Source organism: Rhipicephalus sanguineus, chromosome 6 (genome assembly GCF_013339695.2).
Source record: "Rhipicephalus sanguineus isolate Rsan-2018 chromosome 6, BIME_Rsan_1.4, whole genome shotgun sequence".
NCBI classification, from domain to species: Eukaryota; Metazoa; Arthropoda; class Arachnida; order Ixodida; family Ixodidae; genus Rhipicephalus; species Rhipicephalus sanguineus.
This window is the reverse complement of record NC_051181.1, coordinates 2,283,550-2,303,983: the sequence shown is the minus strand read 5'-3', so window position 1 is coordinate 2,303,983 and position 20,434 is coordinate 2,283,550. Positions and strand designations below refer to the sequence as shown.

The 20,434-nt window shown below is 47.3% G+C and overlaps 1 protein-coding gene across 1 annotated transcript in view; it reads right to left on the bottom strand.

Annotated features, from left to right (window-relative positions):
• The window catches only part of LOC119395570 (sphingomyelin phosphodiesterase), a 661,730-nt gene that overhangs the window by 513,487 nt on the left and 127,809 nt on the right, over positions 1-20,434 (bottom strand). The window contains exon 3 of the mRNA XM_037662549.2: positions 7,717-7,875. Coding sequence (XP_037518477.2) covers positions 7,717-7,875 — 159 coding nt within the window. The remainder of the gene's footprint in view (positions 1-7,716; positions 7,876-20,434) is intronic.

Here is a 20,434-nt window from a genome sequence, read left to right as displayed (position 1 = left end):
GGCATCATGCGCAGAAGCTCCTAAGATCGACTATTTTTTAGAACAACATTATTCTGTTACAACAACACATGCGCTCAATGACATAAGGCGTGCACAGAACGATACCTGAAGGTAAACTTGAAGGAGACATCTCGTTGATTATACTTTTGCGACAGAGGACATATGGGGCAAGGACTAGCCACAAGACTTTTGAAGGAAGCAAAGCTGTTGTGTTGGTAAACGTTCATACTCTTTTCTATGGAAAAAAGAAATTCAACTTGTGCAAGAAAAACAGCACCAAGGGCTTGCGCAAGCCAGTTATACATTTTTCACACACTGCTACAGCAGGTGGCCTCTACTGATAACAGACAAGGCAATTGAAGCATCATGCAGCCAACATATATACCAAGATTGACCTTCCGACAATAAGATAGCTGCCTATTCAACAAGCGGAAGGCAGAGTTATCACTTGCTTTTAACATCGAAAACAAAAGCAGTAAGGATGAGCGTACGCCGAGAGCTGGCGCATAGAAGTAGCAGACGACGCGGGGCACGCACCACCGTAATGAATCTGTACGCATGCGCTGCATTTACAAATATCGCTATACCAGTTCAAGTACGACGAATGAACTCGCCCAATCGTCAACACTTGCGCAAAAACGCGGCTTGAGGGAGTCCTCACCCCCTTAGCACAATATGGCTACACATGGTAAAGGACATAATACACTTTGTATATTACACTAATAAAGTGACTATAAAGTATGGCAGTTATGCAATGAATCGGGAAAAACGAAACAACAACAAAAAAAACATTTGCACAACGGATTACACTACTCAGATAAATCGGGAACACAATAGATATGTACTTCATAACATATTGCTACGGTATGAGCCGGGCTGTGGTATGAGCCGGGCATGTGGAGGAGGAAGACGAAGTGGTCTGGTGCGGCCTGAGGACTCCATCTTTGCGTCTGACTGCCGTGTCTCATTCTCATCCTGTAAATAAACACAGTCAACCTTCCCTCAACCGTAACAGTTTTGTGGTGGAGGTGCTGGGTAATCAACCGAGCAACACGACTCTGCAAGCGCCCGATCTACGCCGAAGCCGCCGCTTTGCTGGACTGCCCCCGTTACTACTGGCGGTTGACATGTCTCACGGCGAAGACGAGAACCGGATCCCCGCAGCTGCAGGCCTTGCACCAGTCCCAGCAGCACCGCTAGTGCCAGCTTCGGGCGCGCCTGGTCCCTGGTTGCGTCAGGACATGATAGTGCCTCGCACATTCGGTGGAAAATCTGGCGAGGATGTTGACGACTGGCTCACACACTACAAACGGGTGAGCAAGTACTACCAGTGGGACGCGGCGACCCAGCTGTCCAATGTAGTATTCTTTTTGACAGACAAAGCGCTCGTCTGGTATGAGAACCACGAGGATGCCCTCACGTCATGGGATCGCTTCGTGTCCGAAATAAGGGAGTGCTTCGGAGATTCCATAGCAAAGAGAAAACAAGCGGAACAAACGCTGCTGCAGAGGCCCCAGATCCCGGGAGAGACGTGCACGACCTATATCGAGGCTATCTTGAAGCTCTGCAAGATCGTCAACCCTTCCATGCCAGAGGAGGACAAAGTTGGCCACCTACTGAAGGGCATTGCCGAGGATGTATACCAGTTCCTCATCGGCAAAGAGAGCCTTGGCACAGTAACCGACGTCATACGCCACTGTCGCACATTCGAGACCCTCAAGATGCGGCGTATCACTCCCAAGTTCGGTCGCCTACCGAATGTAACCACCGTTGCGAGTGTTGACGAACACACGCCGTTTGATCTCGCGTCGACAATACGTGAAATCGTTCGAGAAGAGCTCACTCGATATGCTCGCCTGACGCCGCACGAAGCTACACCCGTGTTCATCCCTCTCACCATCACGTGTCAATTGCCGCAGCAGGCGTTGATGACTACAACTACAGGTCGGGCTCACCACTGAGGCCACAGCGCAATAACTTCCCGGTGCCGAGCTACGAACACCGATTCAGTTACCCCCGCCAGCCGGCCAACAACTATCAAGACCCGAACGAAGATACGTTTGTGCCACCACCACGTCAGCGCAATGGCAATGCTTTCCAGGAGCACAATGTGTACCGCCAATCCCCTGTGTGTTACCGTTGCGGTGTCGCCGGGCATATAGCTCGGTTTTGTCGTCGACAGAGGGAGGCGACCTCACGGTATGATTCCCCATCAGCGTTTCCTCCAGCGGCCACTGGTCACAACAGCGGTCATCGGCCCGCCTATTTCAGGAGTACCTCACGCCGACAGAATGACCGTAGCAATATGTATGAAAACAAAGAAAACACATATCACACATTAACTTCCAGAAAACACTCTGGACCGGGGAGCGCTTTAACATTTTAAATTCTGGCAATGTTAAGTGCTGTAAATGATAGCCTGCTCTGTTGTATGAGTTAAGTAGTCTAGGGAGATTGTTACATAGCATTTCGTAAGCATAGTTCGTTCTAAAGTGCGGAACCTTCCACACTTCTGGAGTACGAGTGCTATAGCGGTATAAATTGACAGATAGGTTTGCAAGTTCTTCTAGTAAGGTATTGTTGCGTTTAGCACTAATATAGTATTCGCGCAAGAGTCTAGTTTTGTAGATGTTATGGACTTTAGTAATGTGGTGTTTCTCAAACAGGTGTTCGGTATGAGCCAGATACGGTACGTTAGCGACGACACGTATTTTCTTCTGCATACGAAATAATTTATATAAGTTAAACTGAGTCGTGGTGCCCCGTACTAGATGCCCATAATGAATGTGAGATACAAATAAAGCATTATAAATGAGCAATTTTACAGGAACGGGTAAAGTGTATCGGTAGCGACCTAAAATACCTGTTATGCGGTAAAGTTTTTGGAGTACCAAGCATACATGGTCGTCCCATTGCATAGTATTTGTAAAGTGTACCCCTAGTACATTTACAGAACGCACAAGTTCTATATTTGTATAGCTATACACTAATGTTTGATCTCAAGGAAGGCTTACGCCTTTGGAGTGAAAGATTACAGCTTTTGTTTTTATAGTATTTACCGTTAAACAGTTTTCTGCAGACCAATGGGACAAACTGCACAGGAAATCATTTGCCATGGTAAATAAACTATTGTAAGAACTGGATGAAATGAAAACACTCGTGTCATCTGCGTAAATTATAAATTTTGTTTTTTCGGATACGGAGATAATATCATTAGCGTACAAACTGAAGAGCAACGGGCTAAGGATGCTGCTCTGTGGGACTACGCAAAATATGTCTTTGATTGTGGAGGCATTATTTGCCTACAGACACAAACTGGCGTCTGTTACTAAGATAGGATTTGGGTAGTTGAAGAGGAACGCTTCTAATGCCATATTTGTCTAGCTCGTAGAGTAGAAATTTGTGATTAATGTGATCATAGTCCTGTGTAAAATCAGCAAAGATGCCTAATGTTAATAGCCTATGTTCGAAGTTCTGTAATATATATTCTTTTTGACCAAGAAGAGCTAGTTCAGTGGATCTGTTCTTACGAAACCCATAGTGAGAATTTGAAAATATCTTGTGTTTTTCACAGAAGGAAGAAACCTGTATTAGAAGTGTTTTTTTCAAGATCTTTTGAAAAAACAGGCAGGATTGATATGCGGCGATAGTTTTTTATATCTAACTTCTCACCATTTTTAAATAACACTGCTACCTTTTCGACCTTTATATTTTCGGGAAATATACCTGTTGAATTATACAGATTATAAATGTGTGCCAAGACAGCTGCTATGTCATATGTAACAAACTTTATAGGGTTAATCTGTAGACCGCGAGCATCACAGCTGCGAGATGTTTTGAGTTTTAAGTAAACAAAACATACATCCGAAGCCATGACTGGCTGGAAAAATATCAAGTGTGCGTTTGGTGCAATGCACATGTTTTGCGGCATGGTGGGATTGGGGTCAACGTCTCTGTGTACAAAAAAGTCATTGAAGGCATTTGCCAAATCTTCCTCTACCAGCAATCTACCGTTCAAACTATTTTTTTCAACTGCGTCGCGCCTCTCTTTTCTATTCATAAGAACATTGAGTATGTTCCACAGTTTACCTGAGTAAACTTGGGAAAATTCGTGCCGCGACTATCCGAGAGAACGACACTTTTACGCGAGCTTATCAAGTCTCGTTCAGAGTTTCAATGGACAACGAACCATGCGCAAGAGTGGAAAAATTTAACGCAACGTTTGACCACCGCCCCCCTGCTTGCAATCTTTGATCCCCAGAGGAAAACTAAGACAAGCTGCGGTGCATCGAAGAACGGTGTCGGTGCAGCGTTATTACGAAGCTACTTGGGGAATGGCGGCCTGTAGCATATGCATCACGGGTCTTTTTAAAAAAACTATGCGCAAATCAAAAAAGAAGCCCTGGCGATATGTTTTGGCTGTGAGAGGTTTTGGCTGTGTGAGAAGTATGACTTTGTCTTGCAGTGCCAGCTGGTTTTCGCCGACATGTTGTCACGGTCGACAGCGTATCCGGCCGGAGACAAAGTTGGCCCTGAAAATGACGTCGAGGTTCATGCGGTTCAGTCTTTGGGCTGCATGGTAACGCCGGGAACGCAGCGGCTGCTACAGCTGCAAACATCTCGAGGCGACTACCTACAGTCGGTAATGACAAGTTTGCAAGTGGACAACCGGTAACAGGTGAACTCAAACCATTTTCGAAAGAACTATCTGCCGTTAATGGAGTGATAATAAAGGGTCCTAAAGCTGTAATGCCGAGGAGTACGCGACAAAGCATGCTGAAAAGAGTTCATGCTGGCCACCATGGGATGCAGAAGTGTAAAGAGAGGGCTCGAACGCTTGTATTTTGGCCCTGGTTGAACGTCCACATCGCGGCGTAGAAGAAAGCTGCGCAACGTGCAGAAAATACGCCCACCGGCAGCCACAGGAACCACTACTAATGCGAAAAGTTCCCAAATGTGCCTAGTACAGGGTCGGAGTTGATATCTTTTCTTATGCTAGAACGTTGTAAATGGTTGCCTATGACTCCTTTTCAAATTTTTCCGAGGGCGGAAAGCTGGAAGACACAACCGCAGCAACCACTATCGCAGCGCCATGTTCGCCAGGTACGGCGTAACAGTAGAAGTATGCATGGATAATGGACCCCAGTTTTCGAGCCATGAATTTCCCATGTTTGCCAAAAAATATGACTTAAAGCATGTAACCTCGAGACCCGTTATCCGAACTCCAACGGCTTGGCGGAAAAGGGTGTGCAAATTATAAAGCGGATCCTGAAAAAGACCCTAGTGACGAGGGAGGGCTGGGTCTTTTAGCCTATCGATCAGCACCTCTAGAAGGCGGGCATTCACCAGGCGAACTTTTGCAAAGAAGGATACTTCGTTCTAACCTTCCTGACTTTCGCAGGCTGTCTCGGACGAATGTGACGAAGCACCACCAAGAAAAAGCTGGAAGGCCTTTGGGAATACTACGCAGGTGCACAACGGTCCGCCTTCAGAATGCCGCGGGCTGGTCACAAAAAGCGAAGGCGGTCGCTGAAACTGCTCCACGATCCTACCTGGTAAAAACTCAAGATCATCGCGTGCTGCGGCGAAACCGCAGACATCTACTTAAGACGGAACAGCGGTGTAGTAGCGACAGTGATGACCACGACGAGAGTCCGACAGGTACGAACTCCTGTTCACCTGATCCTGCCCCACCCTCAGAGCCAAGTGCGGAAGCAGCTGAAGCGACATCTCCAGAAACACCCCAGGAATCAACGCTACCATCAAGCGGCTGCAATTCTTCGCCGGGCATCTCATTGCGGCCAGATCCGAGAAGGTCGACGCGTACCACGCGGCCTCCACAACGATTATGCTATGACAAACTTTAGTCAAGTGCCATAAGCTGTGGCGAATGTTTGTAGTTATCTCATGTTTAATTGGTTGTTCCGCGAGAGAGGATGTATTGGACACGTGTAATGATTGAATAGGCGCGGATGCGCATTAGTGATGCGCAGTATGTTCATCTTGAAATATTTGCGCAGGCACACGGGGACACAGAAGAGACACACACACGAGCGCAGTCTAACAACTGGTTCATTTTTTGAAAAAACGTTCTCTTAACAACCCTCGGAACTGCGCACTCCGATCACAAAACTTGATTTGAATTGCGCACATTGCGCATATTATCACATGCTTATTGAACAGCAGACAAGAGCGAAATTTCCTTCTAAAGCAGGGCAATAGATGGGTGACTAACACACTTTTCCTTCAGCCTGACAATGTGATAGGCCTCCATTATTTCCCTTGATGTTCGGTTCCGATGCCTGTACTCCAAAGTAGTGCTATCAAAACAAGGCGAACATGAGCACTCATTGCAATGCAGTGCTAAATGTGTACTGGGGCGACCTTTCAGACTCGACATATGCTCCCTTAGCCTCGTGTTAATGCATCTGCCAGTGTGCCCCACATATACATGTCCACACGTCAGAGGAATGCTATACACCACATTATTTGCACATTCAACAAACTGGAGCTTGTGTTTAATGCTACATTCCTTTTGTACACTGCTCAGTCCGTCACGTTTTTGGTTAACCAACGTGCATACTCCTCCGATTTTGTCCTTGGCCGAAAACACCACCTTTATATCGTAACTTCCGGCTACCTTTCTGATGCTATGTGATAGCGGGTGTACATAAAGTTCGACATTTTAATCTCTCGTCCTTGTTTTTTCGTGCGTCGTCTGTTGCGGCGCTTTCCCTTATGAGGCGACTTACACAAGTCCTCCCAAAAATCACGCGGAACGATTTTAAAAAAACAGCAACGTCGTTACGCGAAGCATAGCTAGTGCGTGTTGTTCCAGTATACTGTGGCAGCCACAACTAACGTTTCGTTAGTGAGGTTTACCTAATTAGTCCTAATTATGTTTCCAACACGAAAAATACTCCCGTAATCAATAAAATGTCAATGAGGCATATATTTGCATGTTCAAATGACATCCAAGTGTGCAATTTTCACCAACATGCTAATTACGTTCTCATTTTTTCCCACTTATAAATGAAGCACACGATGTATGAAAAATAAAATGGAACAACACATCTCGGGCTAGTTGGTTGATCACAACAAGGCGAAAACACTTTACGAGGGCGGACAGAGGGCCCTGTCTTCCCTCTATCCGTCCTCGTCAATTCTGCGCTGTTTTCGCCTCGTTATGAAAAATAACACGTGACTACGCTCTCACCCGCAAAAGGTGAGAGCGTAGTCTTGACTTGCTACCTCACAGTGATCATTTTTGAGGGCGCTGCTTCCTGATGCGCGCAGCAGTCTAGTCACGGGTCATTTTTCAGTTTTCGCATGCTTTCCTTATTGGCCATAAAAGTGAGCACGCAATTAGTACGTTGGTAAAAATAGCGCAGTTGGAAGTCATCTGGGACATGCCTACATATGCCTCATTGACATTTTAATGGTTACCTTAGTATATGTTGACTTGCAAGCATAATTAGGACTAATTAACTAAACGTTATCAACGAAAAAAAAACTATGTAGTGCCGACTACAGCATACTGGGAACAATATGCACTTGGTGTGCTTCGCGTAACGACGTTCCTCTTTTTTTAAACCGTTCTGCGTGATATTTAGGACCCCTTGTATATGTCGACCGTAATCTCTGCTTCAGGTTGGTCTCTTAAGTGCATTTTCGCGTACAGCCTCTGCCCATATGCCACAAAAGTTCTATACAGACCTTTGGCAGCGGCACGGGCGTCACGGGGGGCTTGGGCCTCGCTGGCAACGGGACTGTCCAGTTAAGGACACCGCTGGGTGGACACTCGTCTGGGAAGACTATGCCGCAAATCTCGGCCGGAGTCATTGTAGTGTGCCCAAGCACGTAGAAGAACTCATCCTGCGCAGGCACAGTTACGAAGCTGCATCAATAAAACCCGTCATAATGCGATCCCGAGGAGAAATAACAAAGTGCACGCAATATACATTACAATACTCCACTTGAATTGGAACAGCGTGTTCTTTTCTATCTGTGTTCGTTGTTGTTCTTCCCTCTCCAATGACTCGTACCCACACTTAATGATTGTCCAAGAATTAATTATATGAAGTTTTCAAGTATTTGAGTATAGAATAATGATGGACAGAAAAAATTCGGCAGACCCCACGCGTTGTGGAAATCGGTTTCATGCGAAGCAGTCAGCGAGTACTTCTATGCTGCACTTTATGGCTTTGAGCCAAGGGTAAAAGGTCGATCGGCGTGCTTTTGTAAGTGTAGTAGGTATGTGCACATCGTGGTTACCAGGCACGTCGACAGCACTGTCGTTTAAAGGGTAACTTATGGTGCGACGTAACGTCAGCTCTCACGTTAGAGTACATACGTCAGTATTATCGAAACTAAGTGCACTGCATGGTGGAATCATGTGAATATCGCATGTAACCTTCGTTCATCTATTCCACTGGGGTCAAGCAATGCTTGAATATATAATGCTGAATCATAGGAATACGAATGCAATGTTTATTAGACTGCTATAAAAGCGGAGCCAACACTGGAAATACAGACGATTATTTGGTATGACGCCTGTATCGTGGGAATGCATATGTAGTACATAAGTAGTATGTAGGGGTTATTGCTTTCTTGTAAAATTAGGCCATCACCACAAACACAATTGATGTTGCACAGAAATTATGCCTGCATAGGCTGTTTTTCCAAACCAGTCTATAGACCTAGCGTGGCTCTGTGGTAGAATACCTGATTGCCACGCAGAATGCTTGGGTTCGATTCCTGCTGGGATCCTAATCCTTATTCTTTCCATTCATTGCGTGAACGCTGCCGATGTCGGTTTTTCTTAACGCTCTCTCATTTAAATTACCAATGTCTGTTCTCGCCGTTCCTGGGTAGATTAAACTGTCAATCACCTGTGGCGTATACCCGTACACCGCAGCCCGTGGTAAACGGGTATGCGCCACACATGTCTCGAAGAAAGGGTTTGACGACGTACGCGACAGTCGGTCAGTCAGTCAGTCAATGAAATTTATTTATAAATTGTCCTGAGGAGCCTATTCCCCTCAAGAGGGAGGGTCGGCTGCGGGCCGCACCCACGTGGGGACAGGAAGAGCGAGCCCCTCCGCCAAATCGCGGGCCCTCTGGAAAGTCCGGATTTGGATCTCCGGTCCGAGCTGTAGGCGACAGCATTTTCATGTTATACATGTCATGACCAGACAGTCATATTCGTCAAGTCGTCTTACCCTCCCATGCCAATTTTGGTCTACGCCAAGCTAAGGAGGCGATCATGAGAGCACCTAGACGTAGGCAGATAGATAGATAGATAGACAGATAGATACGTAGATAGAAACGCTCAAAGTACCAAAGGTTCGCTAAGAAATGCTTCATATTTTAAAAAAGCCGCCCGCATCTTCCCACGGGGGGAACTCGAGTAAATGCGTCGCAGAGTGGGGGGGGGGGTATCGCGTCATTATCATCAACGACGCGAGATCGGGCGCCTTTATACTAAAGGGTCGATGAGAGTTATGGCGACTTGCAGCTCACTTTAATTTTACATGTGCGCTGTGAATTTTCATTGTTTAATCACGCACAGGAGAAGTCGCACACAGGCACTACATTGGAGGTCAAAGTCCAGTGCCTATTGGCCTCGAGATCTTGGAGTGGCGCCCTCTCGCGTGTGACGTCATAGCGGGGACTCTCCTCTAAACCGCGCTGCAGCAGCCGCTGCTCCTGTATGCGGTTCGTCTGCTTCAGGCGGGAACTTTGTCGAACGAACAGCCTCGCGACGGTCAACTAACGCCTGCAACGAATGTTTTCGAGTGTAATCTTGAACTTGTTTTAGTTGCGGCCCAATCGACAGGGCCAAGAAATCCCTCGGATGGCCGACGAGTGCGTCGATGCCACCGACCGCATTGCTGGTAAGAAAGTGAAACTATGTGTGAGTGCTCTCGCTCGTTATCTTGTTTCCGCCGTACGATACCAATTAGTTTGGGTGTTTCTTTCGATATTTCAGTAAGCGTGCCGTTCCCCAGCATCTACAAGTATGTAGATAAAGCTTGTGAAAGGTCGCGGTGCCTCATCGAGGGCGAGGCGGTGTACGACGCAGGCCACGTTGTTGAATGCGCGGTCGAGGCCGTCAACGGAGATCGCATCACCGTCGCAGCTCTCGTCCTGCAAACGAGTGCGCAAGTACCGCCTTGTTGCACACCCCCCTCCCGATGCCCATGATCGCAGTTTGTCCCGTAATGTTGGTTCAGTGAGAACGATATTACGTCGTAGTTCATATTAACACCGCACAGGGCCGTCGCATGGGTATTAGAATATAACAAATAGCTAATCGCTGATTATACCACGCACAGGGCCAAAGAGATTAACGTGGCAAAGGCAAGCTGGGTCGAGTTTCACGCCACGCAGCCTAACGAAAAGCTTAAAGAGCTCCGCTTTTAAAAAAGTGTGTGTACTGCCTCAGGGGAAAACTTTTAGAGAATGTGCACTAAACAGCGGCAACAGGTTTCGCTTATGAATTTATGAGAAGCAGTCCGCTAGGCGCGCGCTTGCCTTCCTAAGTAAACTACGTATGTACACCATCCAAATGCAGCCGTAGTCTCAGATATCCTGCGCCTCTCAGCTGAGCTCAAGAGGCGCGCTTTCCTGCGAGGCGATTCGGAGGCCGCGTCGACGGCACCGCACCTGGTGTAAGTCGCCTATGCTTATAGCCTGCGTGCAATAAACGGCCTAAGTATTGGCGAGGCGCTTAAACACGGTCACAAGCTTATACCTAAGAGTGACGCGTACAGTGGGTAGCAGAAGTCACTGTACGCGAAGTGCTTGCTACACACGGTCGATGAAGGCGTGGGGCGCTTTCCCATTTTGAGCTTGACTATTCACTTCTTCTTCAGCTTCGGGTCCTTAGGATAGTTGTGAAAGCCTTTTTCACGAGCGGACGAAGTACACTGAGGCACAGAACAGTACTTCACCATTGCGCAGCACTCTCCGCGGAGACACGCGGCCGCAGTTCTAAGAAACAAAAGCTGTGGTTCTAAATGAACGTTAAAAGGAGACCCACGGCTGTTCGAACAGCGTCAGTAGCCACCATACGCAAGATAACCAATCGAACTGCATTTTGTTGAGATTTACGACAACGGTGGTTTCAACACGGCGCTGGGCCTACTTAGCAGACGAAAGCACGCAAATCCCTGCTCTGACGTCATACAGGCGCCGTTCGCGGCGCCGCCATCGGTCGCACACCAGGCCAATATATACGGGGTGGTCAGTGAACGGTTGTACAGCGCGAGCGGTCGGTTTTTTTCAATCAAGAGACTCGCTAGTAGACGCTGCCTGCGTTGAACGGTTGTGCAGCGCGAGCGAGGGAGAGGGGGAGGGGGGAGAGAGAGGAGAGGCCTGCTTCCGGCACGAGATGAACCGAGCATGCGCAGTGGGGGTGTGGACGGCGCCGACGCCGCAGGTGTGACTAAGAAATGCTCCGCATTTAAAACACGCAGATAACTTTGCGGAGCAGCGAAGCATGTAGGGAAGGGTGCTTCAGCTCCACTAACCTGAAACCTGTGGAGAGGCGAAGCATGCATTGTGCGCTGATGTTACCCACAGCAAAATCACGGCTACTTGGTTGTGATATACAGAAGAAAGATTATACACAGAGACCCGCTGTCGTCTTTTAGTTAAAGTGCACGCTGCGAATCTTTATTGTTCAACTACGCACAAGAGAAATCTCTCACCGACACTACACTGCAGGTCAAGATCCAGTGCCCGTATATACAGGGTGGTCGGTGAACGGTTGTGCAGCGTGAGCAGTCGGTTTTTTCAAGAAACTCGCCAGCAGACGCTGCCTGCGTCGGCGTTGTCTCTCGCAGGCGAGGGCGCGTTCGCGTTCCTCGTGAGCTGGTAGTTGAGCGCTCATTGCAGAAAGAGCGTTTCCATACTCAACGCACGCCGTTCGCTCTCTCGTCACACGGCGAGCGCTGAGGCGGTGGCGCCTTCTCTAGCGGTCAAGCAAATGTACAGGACACGACGATGCAAGCAAGCAAATGGATCACGACGATGCGCCTCCGACAAGCCGAGATTCTAAGGTATTTCGCTCCTAGAAGGAAAGAGTGCAGGTGTGAGGCTCGAAGGTGAATGACCGCAGGCACACGGCCACTGTTTCTTGGTAATTATATGTTTGATAACAACAGTAACGGAAAGCACTGCAGCGCGACAAGGCGACGCTCGCACACGCCCAAAGCACGGTCATATGACAGAGGCAACGTGCGTAGTTCTCGGCAGTCTCTCCTATCGCCTGACACCAGGCGCCCTCTAGTAAGTTGAGGACTAAATGCTGCACGAAGCAGCTGCGGTCGCTGCCATCTGTCAAGAAACACAGGAGACGACCAGTGTGGGATGGCTGAGAGCAGGTCCCGTGGTCGAATGTTCAGCACAGAAAAAACACAGTCTTGGAAGCAGCACAGGGCTGGGGCTGGCGACGTTCGCGTTGCTAAAAGCTTGTCACGTCAGACGTCGTAGTCGTCAAGCCACCTTGGCTGTCGAATATGACGACGTCGTCGCCTGAGACTGTCACGCTCTTCTGCTATAGCAGTGTCTTGCATGCAGTTTGCGCCTACAGACGAGACTTCAGGACATGGTTCTTCGTCCGTTGTAGCTTGGACGGGCGCCGTTGGTGGCGTAGACAGTTCTGCGTCATTTTCACTTTCGGCACAATCAGGTGGCGCAGCAAGCGCAGCTGCTTGCAAGTTCAAAAGGGCTTGGTCGATGTACGGCAGGCGAAATGGCTTGATCTCGCTTCAATGTAGAATTCTGGCATCCCTTGAAGGCGTCTTTCATTGTGTTACAGCGCAAAAAGTACGGGAAAAACTTTCTTAGGCACCCATATGACAGGACACAGCGCAGTCTATCGGCGCAGTCTTGACATATGTGTGGCTTAGAAAGTTTTTCTCGTCCTTTTTGCGCTGTAACACAATGAATGAATACCAATTAGCCCGGTTTACTGTGCTCCTTGAAGATTTACTGGCAGGGTGGGCGGTAGCTCGACGAACCACGGAGGTTACGCGAGTCTTTTGGTTGACAATCTTACACAGGCCTTTAAACGTGAGGGCGAACTTGGCTGTTCCGGCTGTAATAGGTTCTTGGCGCTGAAGCAAGACGTATTGTCCAATTTAGAACTTGGCATCATGATGCGATTCATCGTAGTAACGTTTATGTTGTTGCTGAGCACGTATCAAGTTGTCTTGAGCTTCTTCATGACGTTGCGGGATGTTCAGCAACCGTACCTCAAAACTAGTTGTCGCTGGACGGCGGAATGTTTCTGCAGGCAATTTCGGAACATGCCCGTGCAACAGTTCGAAGGACGTAAATCATAAGCCTGCGTTGATCGTGGTGTTGACGGCCAAAGCAGCTGCCACGACTTTTGTTTCCCAAACTGAAGGTTCAGTGCTACATATTTTCTTGAGCACCGAGACGAGAGCTGCATTGCTGCCCTCAACTAGGCCATTACTCGTCGCACGGTACGGAATAGAGAAGTGCTGTTTAGTTCCATGAAGTCTCAGGAAGCGCATAAATTTATGGGAATCCAAGGCACGGCCATGATCTGACACACAGCCGTCAGGGATGCCATAGCGATAGAATACAGAATACAGATGCTGAATTGCGTCTTTTGTGCTCGTTGTGACACAGCACCGGGTATTATGAAGTGAGTAACAAAGTCGATTACGTTCAGTATGTACTTACTGCTGTCGCCGAGAGGTATTGTAATGTGGCCCATAACAACTGCAGTAAATGTAACCGCTTCTTGTCGTAGGGCCGTTGTAAGCTTGACAAATTTGACAGCCTTGCACATATTGAGTTACAGTAGTCGTCATGTGTGGCCACCAATAGCAATATTGGAGTTCCTTAAGTGTACGTTTTGCATCCATATATTCATAGCTGTCGTGAGCGATTTCAAGAATTGACTGGCGTACCTTAGAGGGCACAACGATCGTGTTGAAACCGGTCGGCGTGCAATGATACAGGATGTCATCCGTAATGAGGAAGTCAGCACTTCCTTCACTGTCAGTTGACAGCTTTTGTCGTATAGATGAGCGCTCTTGGTCATCTTGCTGAAGCTGACGCAGCGTTGGCATGAAATAAAAATGATCAGTAGCATAACAGTGCGGCAGTCTGCTCTACGGCACGGCTTCAGGGACAAGATCAATGACATCTTCAGCTCCCTCAAAAAGACCCAGGTCATTGTCGTCGGTAGCGAAGAGTTTTGTATGTTGCTCCAGGACCTCTCGTATGATAGCCGACTCTTTTTTGTTTAGCTGTTTGCCGATTTGTGCTTCATGCAGGATGAAACTTGTCTCGTCTGTTCTCGAATTGCCTGAACAATGGTGTGGCTGCACTGTCATTTTATTGATACTGTTGTCCTCAAGTACTGTTTCATAGCATGCCAGTGATAGCCATGGCGGTTGGTTGTTATCTGGAAGAGGTTCAAGCTGTAGGTCTCCAGTGGTAAAGCGAGTTGACAAGGGCTGGCTGTGGAGAAATAGGGCATTCGTCATTCGTGGGAACAAGTTTACAGCGAAAGCTGTTACGAGATCATTTCACCGGCCGTTTTTGGCGCCGTAGTTGTCCGCCGCCGCCGCCGCCGCCGGTGTCCATAACCACTATCGCTCGAAATAAGAAAAAAAAGGGAATAAGAAAAAAATTCCAGGATGGAACGAGGTTCGAACCTGGGCCCTCTGCGTGGGAGCCCAGTATTCAACCCCTGAGCCATGCCGGTGCTTGAAACTGCTTTGCAAAAAGGTCCTATACAGGCCTGATATCGGGACGGAACCACATTAACATATGCAATATAGCGTGGCAGAAGAGTAAAGTAAACACCAAGCGTCGCACAACGCGAATTCTGTAATCAGGCGTCACACAATGCGAATTGTGCAACGAGAAGGTTGTTGAATGCTTCCAACCCATTACAAAGGGCTCCGCCATAATTCTTCATCGTCATCAGGCACAGCATCAACAAAGTGCGCATAATGCATTACATGCGTTTAGCAGGTACCACGGCTTTCCGTATAATGACGAAAAATGGCATAATGCCTGCTTTCCTACTTCTCAAAAATTACAATGATTTATAGCCCAGTGGGCTCCTCGTAAGTGCACTTGTATTAGTTGCCAAGGAAGCCCATAAGCGCATGATCCATTTCCTCGGGGTCCCAGTAAAGTTCTTCGATCCCCCCCGACCTCTCCCTCCCACGTCAACGTATGTTGTACAGCATGGCTGGAGAGGGACATAGCGACCGGGCGTCACCTAATGCAAATTACATAACTGGTGGGCCGTTTAAAGCTTCCAACCCATTACAAAGGCTGGAGCCATAATTCTTCATCGTCATCAGTCGTCGCGTCAACAAAGTGCACATAATGCTTATAGACGTGTAGCTGGTGCCTCGCTTCTCCGCAGAATGACGGATAATGGCTTAGTAGGCGCTTCCGAACTTCACAAAAATTGTGATTTATGGCGTAGTGGGTACCTTGCTAGTGTACTTGTATTAGTAGCCCCATGAGAGCTTACAACGGTGCTTTAGAAACGCCGCTCTTCCAGCTTTCGCTGTGACTGTGCTGCGGTTTCAGCGCAGGCCTGACGTTTTTTCAAGACAGAAGAGAGCTTTTGCGCTTGGGTGTGAGGTTCTGTGGGCTTTGGTGTCTTCACGGCGAGTTCGGCCTGAGCTGCTTTAAACGCGTCTTCTCCTAGGATCAGAGGTAGAGGGTTATGGGGAAGCATTGTCCCTTCTACTACCGCACTACCTGGCCCAAGTTAAATGAAAGTCGACCTGGCCCAAGTTAAATGAAAGTCGACAGGGAACCTGGGGGCATCAGTGTACCTCCACCCACGATAGCAATTAGTGGCTTTGTCCAAGGCGAACAGGCAGATCATGTCACAAGGTCTTCAGTCAATATTAGGGGCGAAGAAGTATATTTTGTCCTTTCTCTCTACTTTTCTGCCAGCAATACTCTAACCGCCTGTGACTACTTTCTGTCGTGGACGTGTTCAGCTTTCCATTGTTGGCCCCTAAACACAAGGCTTCATGTAGACTCGTGCCCAAACGTACACCTGGGTGGATGTATCCACATTCAATCAGAACATACTCCGTCGTTTCCTTATCTTCGCCACAGCATGTACCTTTTCCGTCTTTTTTACTGAATATTGTTTTATAACTACGCGTTCTAAGGCAACCCAACCTCGCTTCAAACAGTAAAGCCCTTCCGCTTGAATAATCGTAAAATCGCTAACCATCAATAACCGAACTTATCGTGCGAACTTTGTAATCCTACAACATTGCTCTAGATATTTGATACTTGGGATGTACTTCTTAAGTCGCAACGGTGCCGTCATCGACTTGAGATCTGAGTCGACAACACAAAGCTCAGAAGAAGCGCTGTTGCCCCACACAACGCCACGGAACGACGCCTTGAACGTGCTTCACGGGCAGGTCACTGTTCTGCCTCCCTCCAGCGTCATCCTTTCCGTCAGCACCAAAGAAACCAGACTTAGAAGGCGTCATCGAGGATGACCACCACCTGTTGGTCCCTCGCGCCATTTCCGTCGCAAGAGGAATAGTCAAGCTTCGTGGAGTGAAAGCAGAGGTCATGCTCACAAATTTCAGCAACGAGTAGAAGCCCGCCAACAAAGGCACGACGGTCGCCTTTATCGAAGAAATTGTGGAAGCCAGCAATGCTTTCGCCCTCATAGATTTTACCCAAGCTACTCCGAGTACGCAAGTACTTGAGCCCACATTTGACGTCAACCCGAGTCTTCCCCCGCATGGCAAGAACAGATCAAAGTCCTGTTCCGACAATACAAGGACTCCTCGTCATAATCGCGAATTCGACAAGTCCGTTTACCAAACTGCGCATTATAACGGAAGACTATGCCATTCCGCTCCGTCCGAACCCCTACAAAGAGTCCAGGCGAGAACGCGAGGTAGTTAAAAAACAAGTCGACGAATTGTTACTCAACAGCATCCAGCCGTCCAAGAGTCCGTGGGTATCTCCCGTGGTGTTAGTGAAGAAGATGGGACCCTACCTTTCTGCGTCGATTATCGTCGCCAGAACAAAATCACGAAGAAGGACGTGTACCCTCTTCCATGGACAGACGACGCCCTGGATTGACTACACCGCACGAAGTACTTTTTCCTCGATGGACCTCAAGACCAGCTTCTGGCAAATCGAAGTCGACAAGAGAGATGGAGGAAAGACGGCCTGTAAACCACCAGACGGGCTCTTCGAGGTCAAGGTCATGCCACTTGGCCTTTGCTCGGCACCTGCGACTTTCCAATACGTTATGAATACAGCTATGGATATCGCCAGGTTGAAGTGGCAGGCTTGCCTCGTGTACTTGGACGACAGGCTTGCCTCGGCAGGCTTGCCTCGTGTACTTGGCAGCTGGGTTGGCGGCAACGCAACATTCCGCTGACTGCATCCTCTTACGTGCGCAGGTATCTACGGATCCGGCGCAAAATCACCGCAAACCGGCCGCAGCAATATACAGCCGTCAATAGAAGTGTGTGCTCCCAGCACGAAGAAATCATCGGACTGGCTGTGTCATCACAGCGCTACGTTCCACCTGTGACGAACGCAACCTGTCCATCTACATCAGAACCATCTTCTGGAAGCTATATAAGCTGCGATCATCGCGGGACTCATCACTTGGCAGCTGGGTTGGCGGCAACGCAACATTCCGCTGACTGCATCCTCTTACGTGCGCAGGTTGGTTGAACTTGCGTTACTGAAAACAATTTCATTTTTTTCTTTTTTGCCGCACCCACTGCTGCCAAACCAAAATGCCCACTTGTGCTGAGCTATCTAGAGACTTGGAATCATTGCGCAAGGAAGTTGGGGAGTTGCGTAACAGCGTCGTCATGTTTAATGACATCTATGAAACAATGAAGTCTAAGCAGGAAAGCCTGGTCAAAGAAAATAAAGAGCTGTCTCGAACAAATGAGCAGCTAACAAAACAGGTTGCTGAATTGCAGCAATACTCGCGCATGAACAACGTTGAAATTAAAGGTGTTCCGGAAACAAAAGGCGAAAGCTGTGAAGCAATTCTGCAACAGATCGCAGAAAAAATTGGTTGTCCTGTGAGTCCTGCTGAGATTGATGCTGTGCACAGGGTCCCCGCTAAAGGTGGTTCGAACATTATTGCGCGTTTTTGTTCACGACAAAAGAAGGCTGAATTTGCTTCCAAGGCCAGAAAAGCGCGTCTGACAACCCGGTCTATCGCCATGACGAATCAGGATAAACCCATATTTTTCAACGATCATCTAACACCAGAGAACAAGCAGCTGTTTGCTCAGGCATTGGCTCTCAAGAAAGAAAAGCAGTGGCAGTTCCTATGGGTTGACAACTGCCGCATCAAAGCAAGAAAGGCTACGGACAGCCGAGTGTACCGTATCTCTGGTGTCGGTGACGTGGCCGTTTTTTTCTAATAGCATGTACGCATCTGTGATTATGAACCATCATGGCGACATACACTGTCCAAGAGCTGAAGCAACTTCTTAGTTCATCTGCTTCTCATATTTCCATCATACACTTTAACACTCGAAGCTTACCGAAAAACTTTGATGATATGGTTAATTTCCTTACTTTAACCGATCATCACTTTTCGCTCATTTGTCTATCAGAAACATGGCTATCTGCAGCTGATGATAACATGTTTTCCATTCCGGGCTACCGTGCTGAATTTTTTCATCGCCTGGGTGACTGTCATGGTGGATCAGCCATATTCATTTCTAACTCGTTATCATATAGACGAAGTACAGATATCGCATTTTCTGTGTCGAAATGTGAATCAGTCTGGCTCGAATTTGACCGAGATTTTCTCCCGTTTAACAAAAAAACTATCATTGGTTCAATTTATCGGTCCCCATCATCGTCTTACGGTGACTTTTGTGTTGAACTTGATAATATATTAAGCTCGTTTATTTCCGAAAATTATAATGTGATCATTTTAGGTGACATTAACATTGACATTACAAGTATTGACGACAGTTCTTGTGTTCAGTACTCTAACTGTTTCATGGGTCATGGTTTGGAATCTCTGCTGGATTCTCCGACACGATGTGCTCCTTCTGGTCGGAACACACTTATTGACCATATACTCAGTAACGTTATGTCTGTTCAGAAGGCCGGTGTGGTCAATTTTAATCTGACAGACCACTATCCGATTTTTCTCTTATTAAAAACACAAACTAATTGTAAAAATAAAATAGTCAATAGGTGTTGTTTCGATTCTGCGAAATTCGTTGATTTGGTATCCCGCTCTGACTGGGGGAAACTATCGAAGAGCCTTGTGTTAACAAAGCGTTCAATACCTTGACTGAGAAACTAACAGGTATCATAAACTCGTGTACATCTGTATCCATCACATCCCGTTGGTACTCAACCCCTAGAAACCCGTGGATCACTAGGGGGCTGCTACGCAGCGTAAATAAAAAAGATAACCTTTACAAAAAAGTAAAACTTCAGCCGTTCAACCTGTCCCTCGGGGCCCGCTTTAAACTGTATTCACAAACTCTTACTGTCGTACTTAAAAAAGCCAAACGAACCTACTATCAGAATAACGTGCTCGAAAATGGGAATGACAGTAGGAAAAATTGGAACGTAATTAAAGAATTCTTACATATTGATCAGCCAGATGCACTTGAGACAGAATTTTCGAATGGAACCAGCCTTCTAACTTGCCCTATCGCTATCGCCAATTCATTTAATGAATCATTTTTCAACAACTCAGCATCGACTGTCACTAACCTGCCTTCGTTGTCTCGCTTGCCTCAATCTTTTTTCTTAAAACCCACGTCACCTGCTGAAGTTCTTCGCACTATAACAAGTTTGAAGACGACAGGATGTGGCCTCGATTCAATTTATCCATCTAAAATCAAACTTGTTGCTCAAGAGTTATCTTCGATGCTTTCAGAGCTTATTAACACCGCATTTCGTTCAGGCATTTTCCTACAATCCTCAAACAAGGAAAAGTAACACCTGTATTCAAAAAGGGAGACCGAAAAGTTTTTTCTAATTATCGCCCTATAACAATCCTCCCGTTCTTTAGTAAGGTAATTGAGAAGCTCATTGTGAATCGCCTAATGGACTACCTAACAAGATTTAACCTTTTGTCACATAAGCAGTTTGGTTTTCGTGCTAAGTTATCTACCGAGTTAGCACTGATTAATTAAACTGAATTAACCAGTTAGCACTGGTTAATAGCATAAAACAGTTCATCGACAATGGGCTATGGGCAGGGACGGTATTTATTGGCTTAACTAAAGCTTTTGACACTATTAACCACTCATTTTGTATGCTAAACTTGAATCCTTGGGAATTTGTGGGCCTACTTTAGCCCTTTTACAAAGCTATCTCGCTAACAGGACCCAGGTTGTCAACTATGGCGGTGTTTTATCCTCTCCAATAA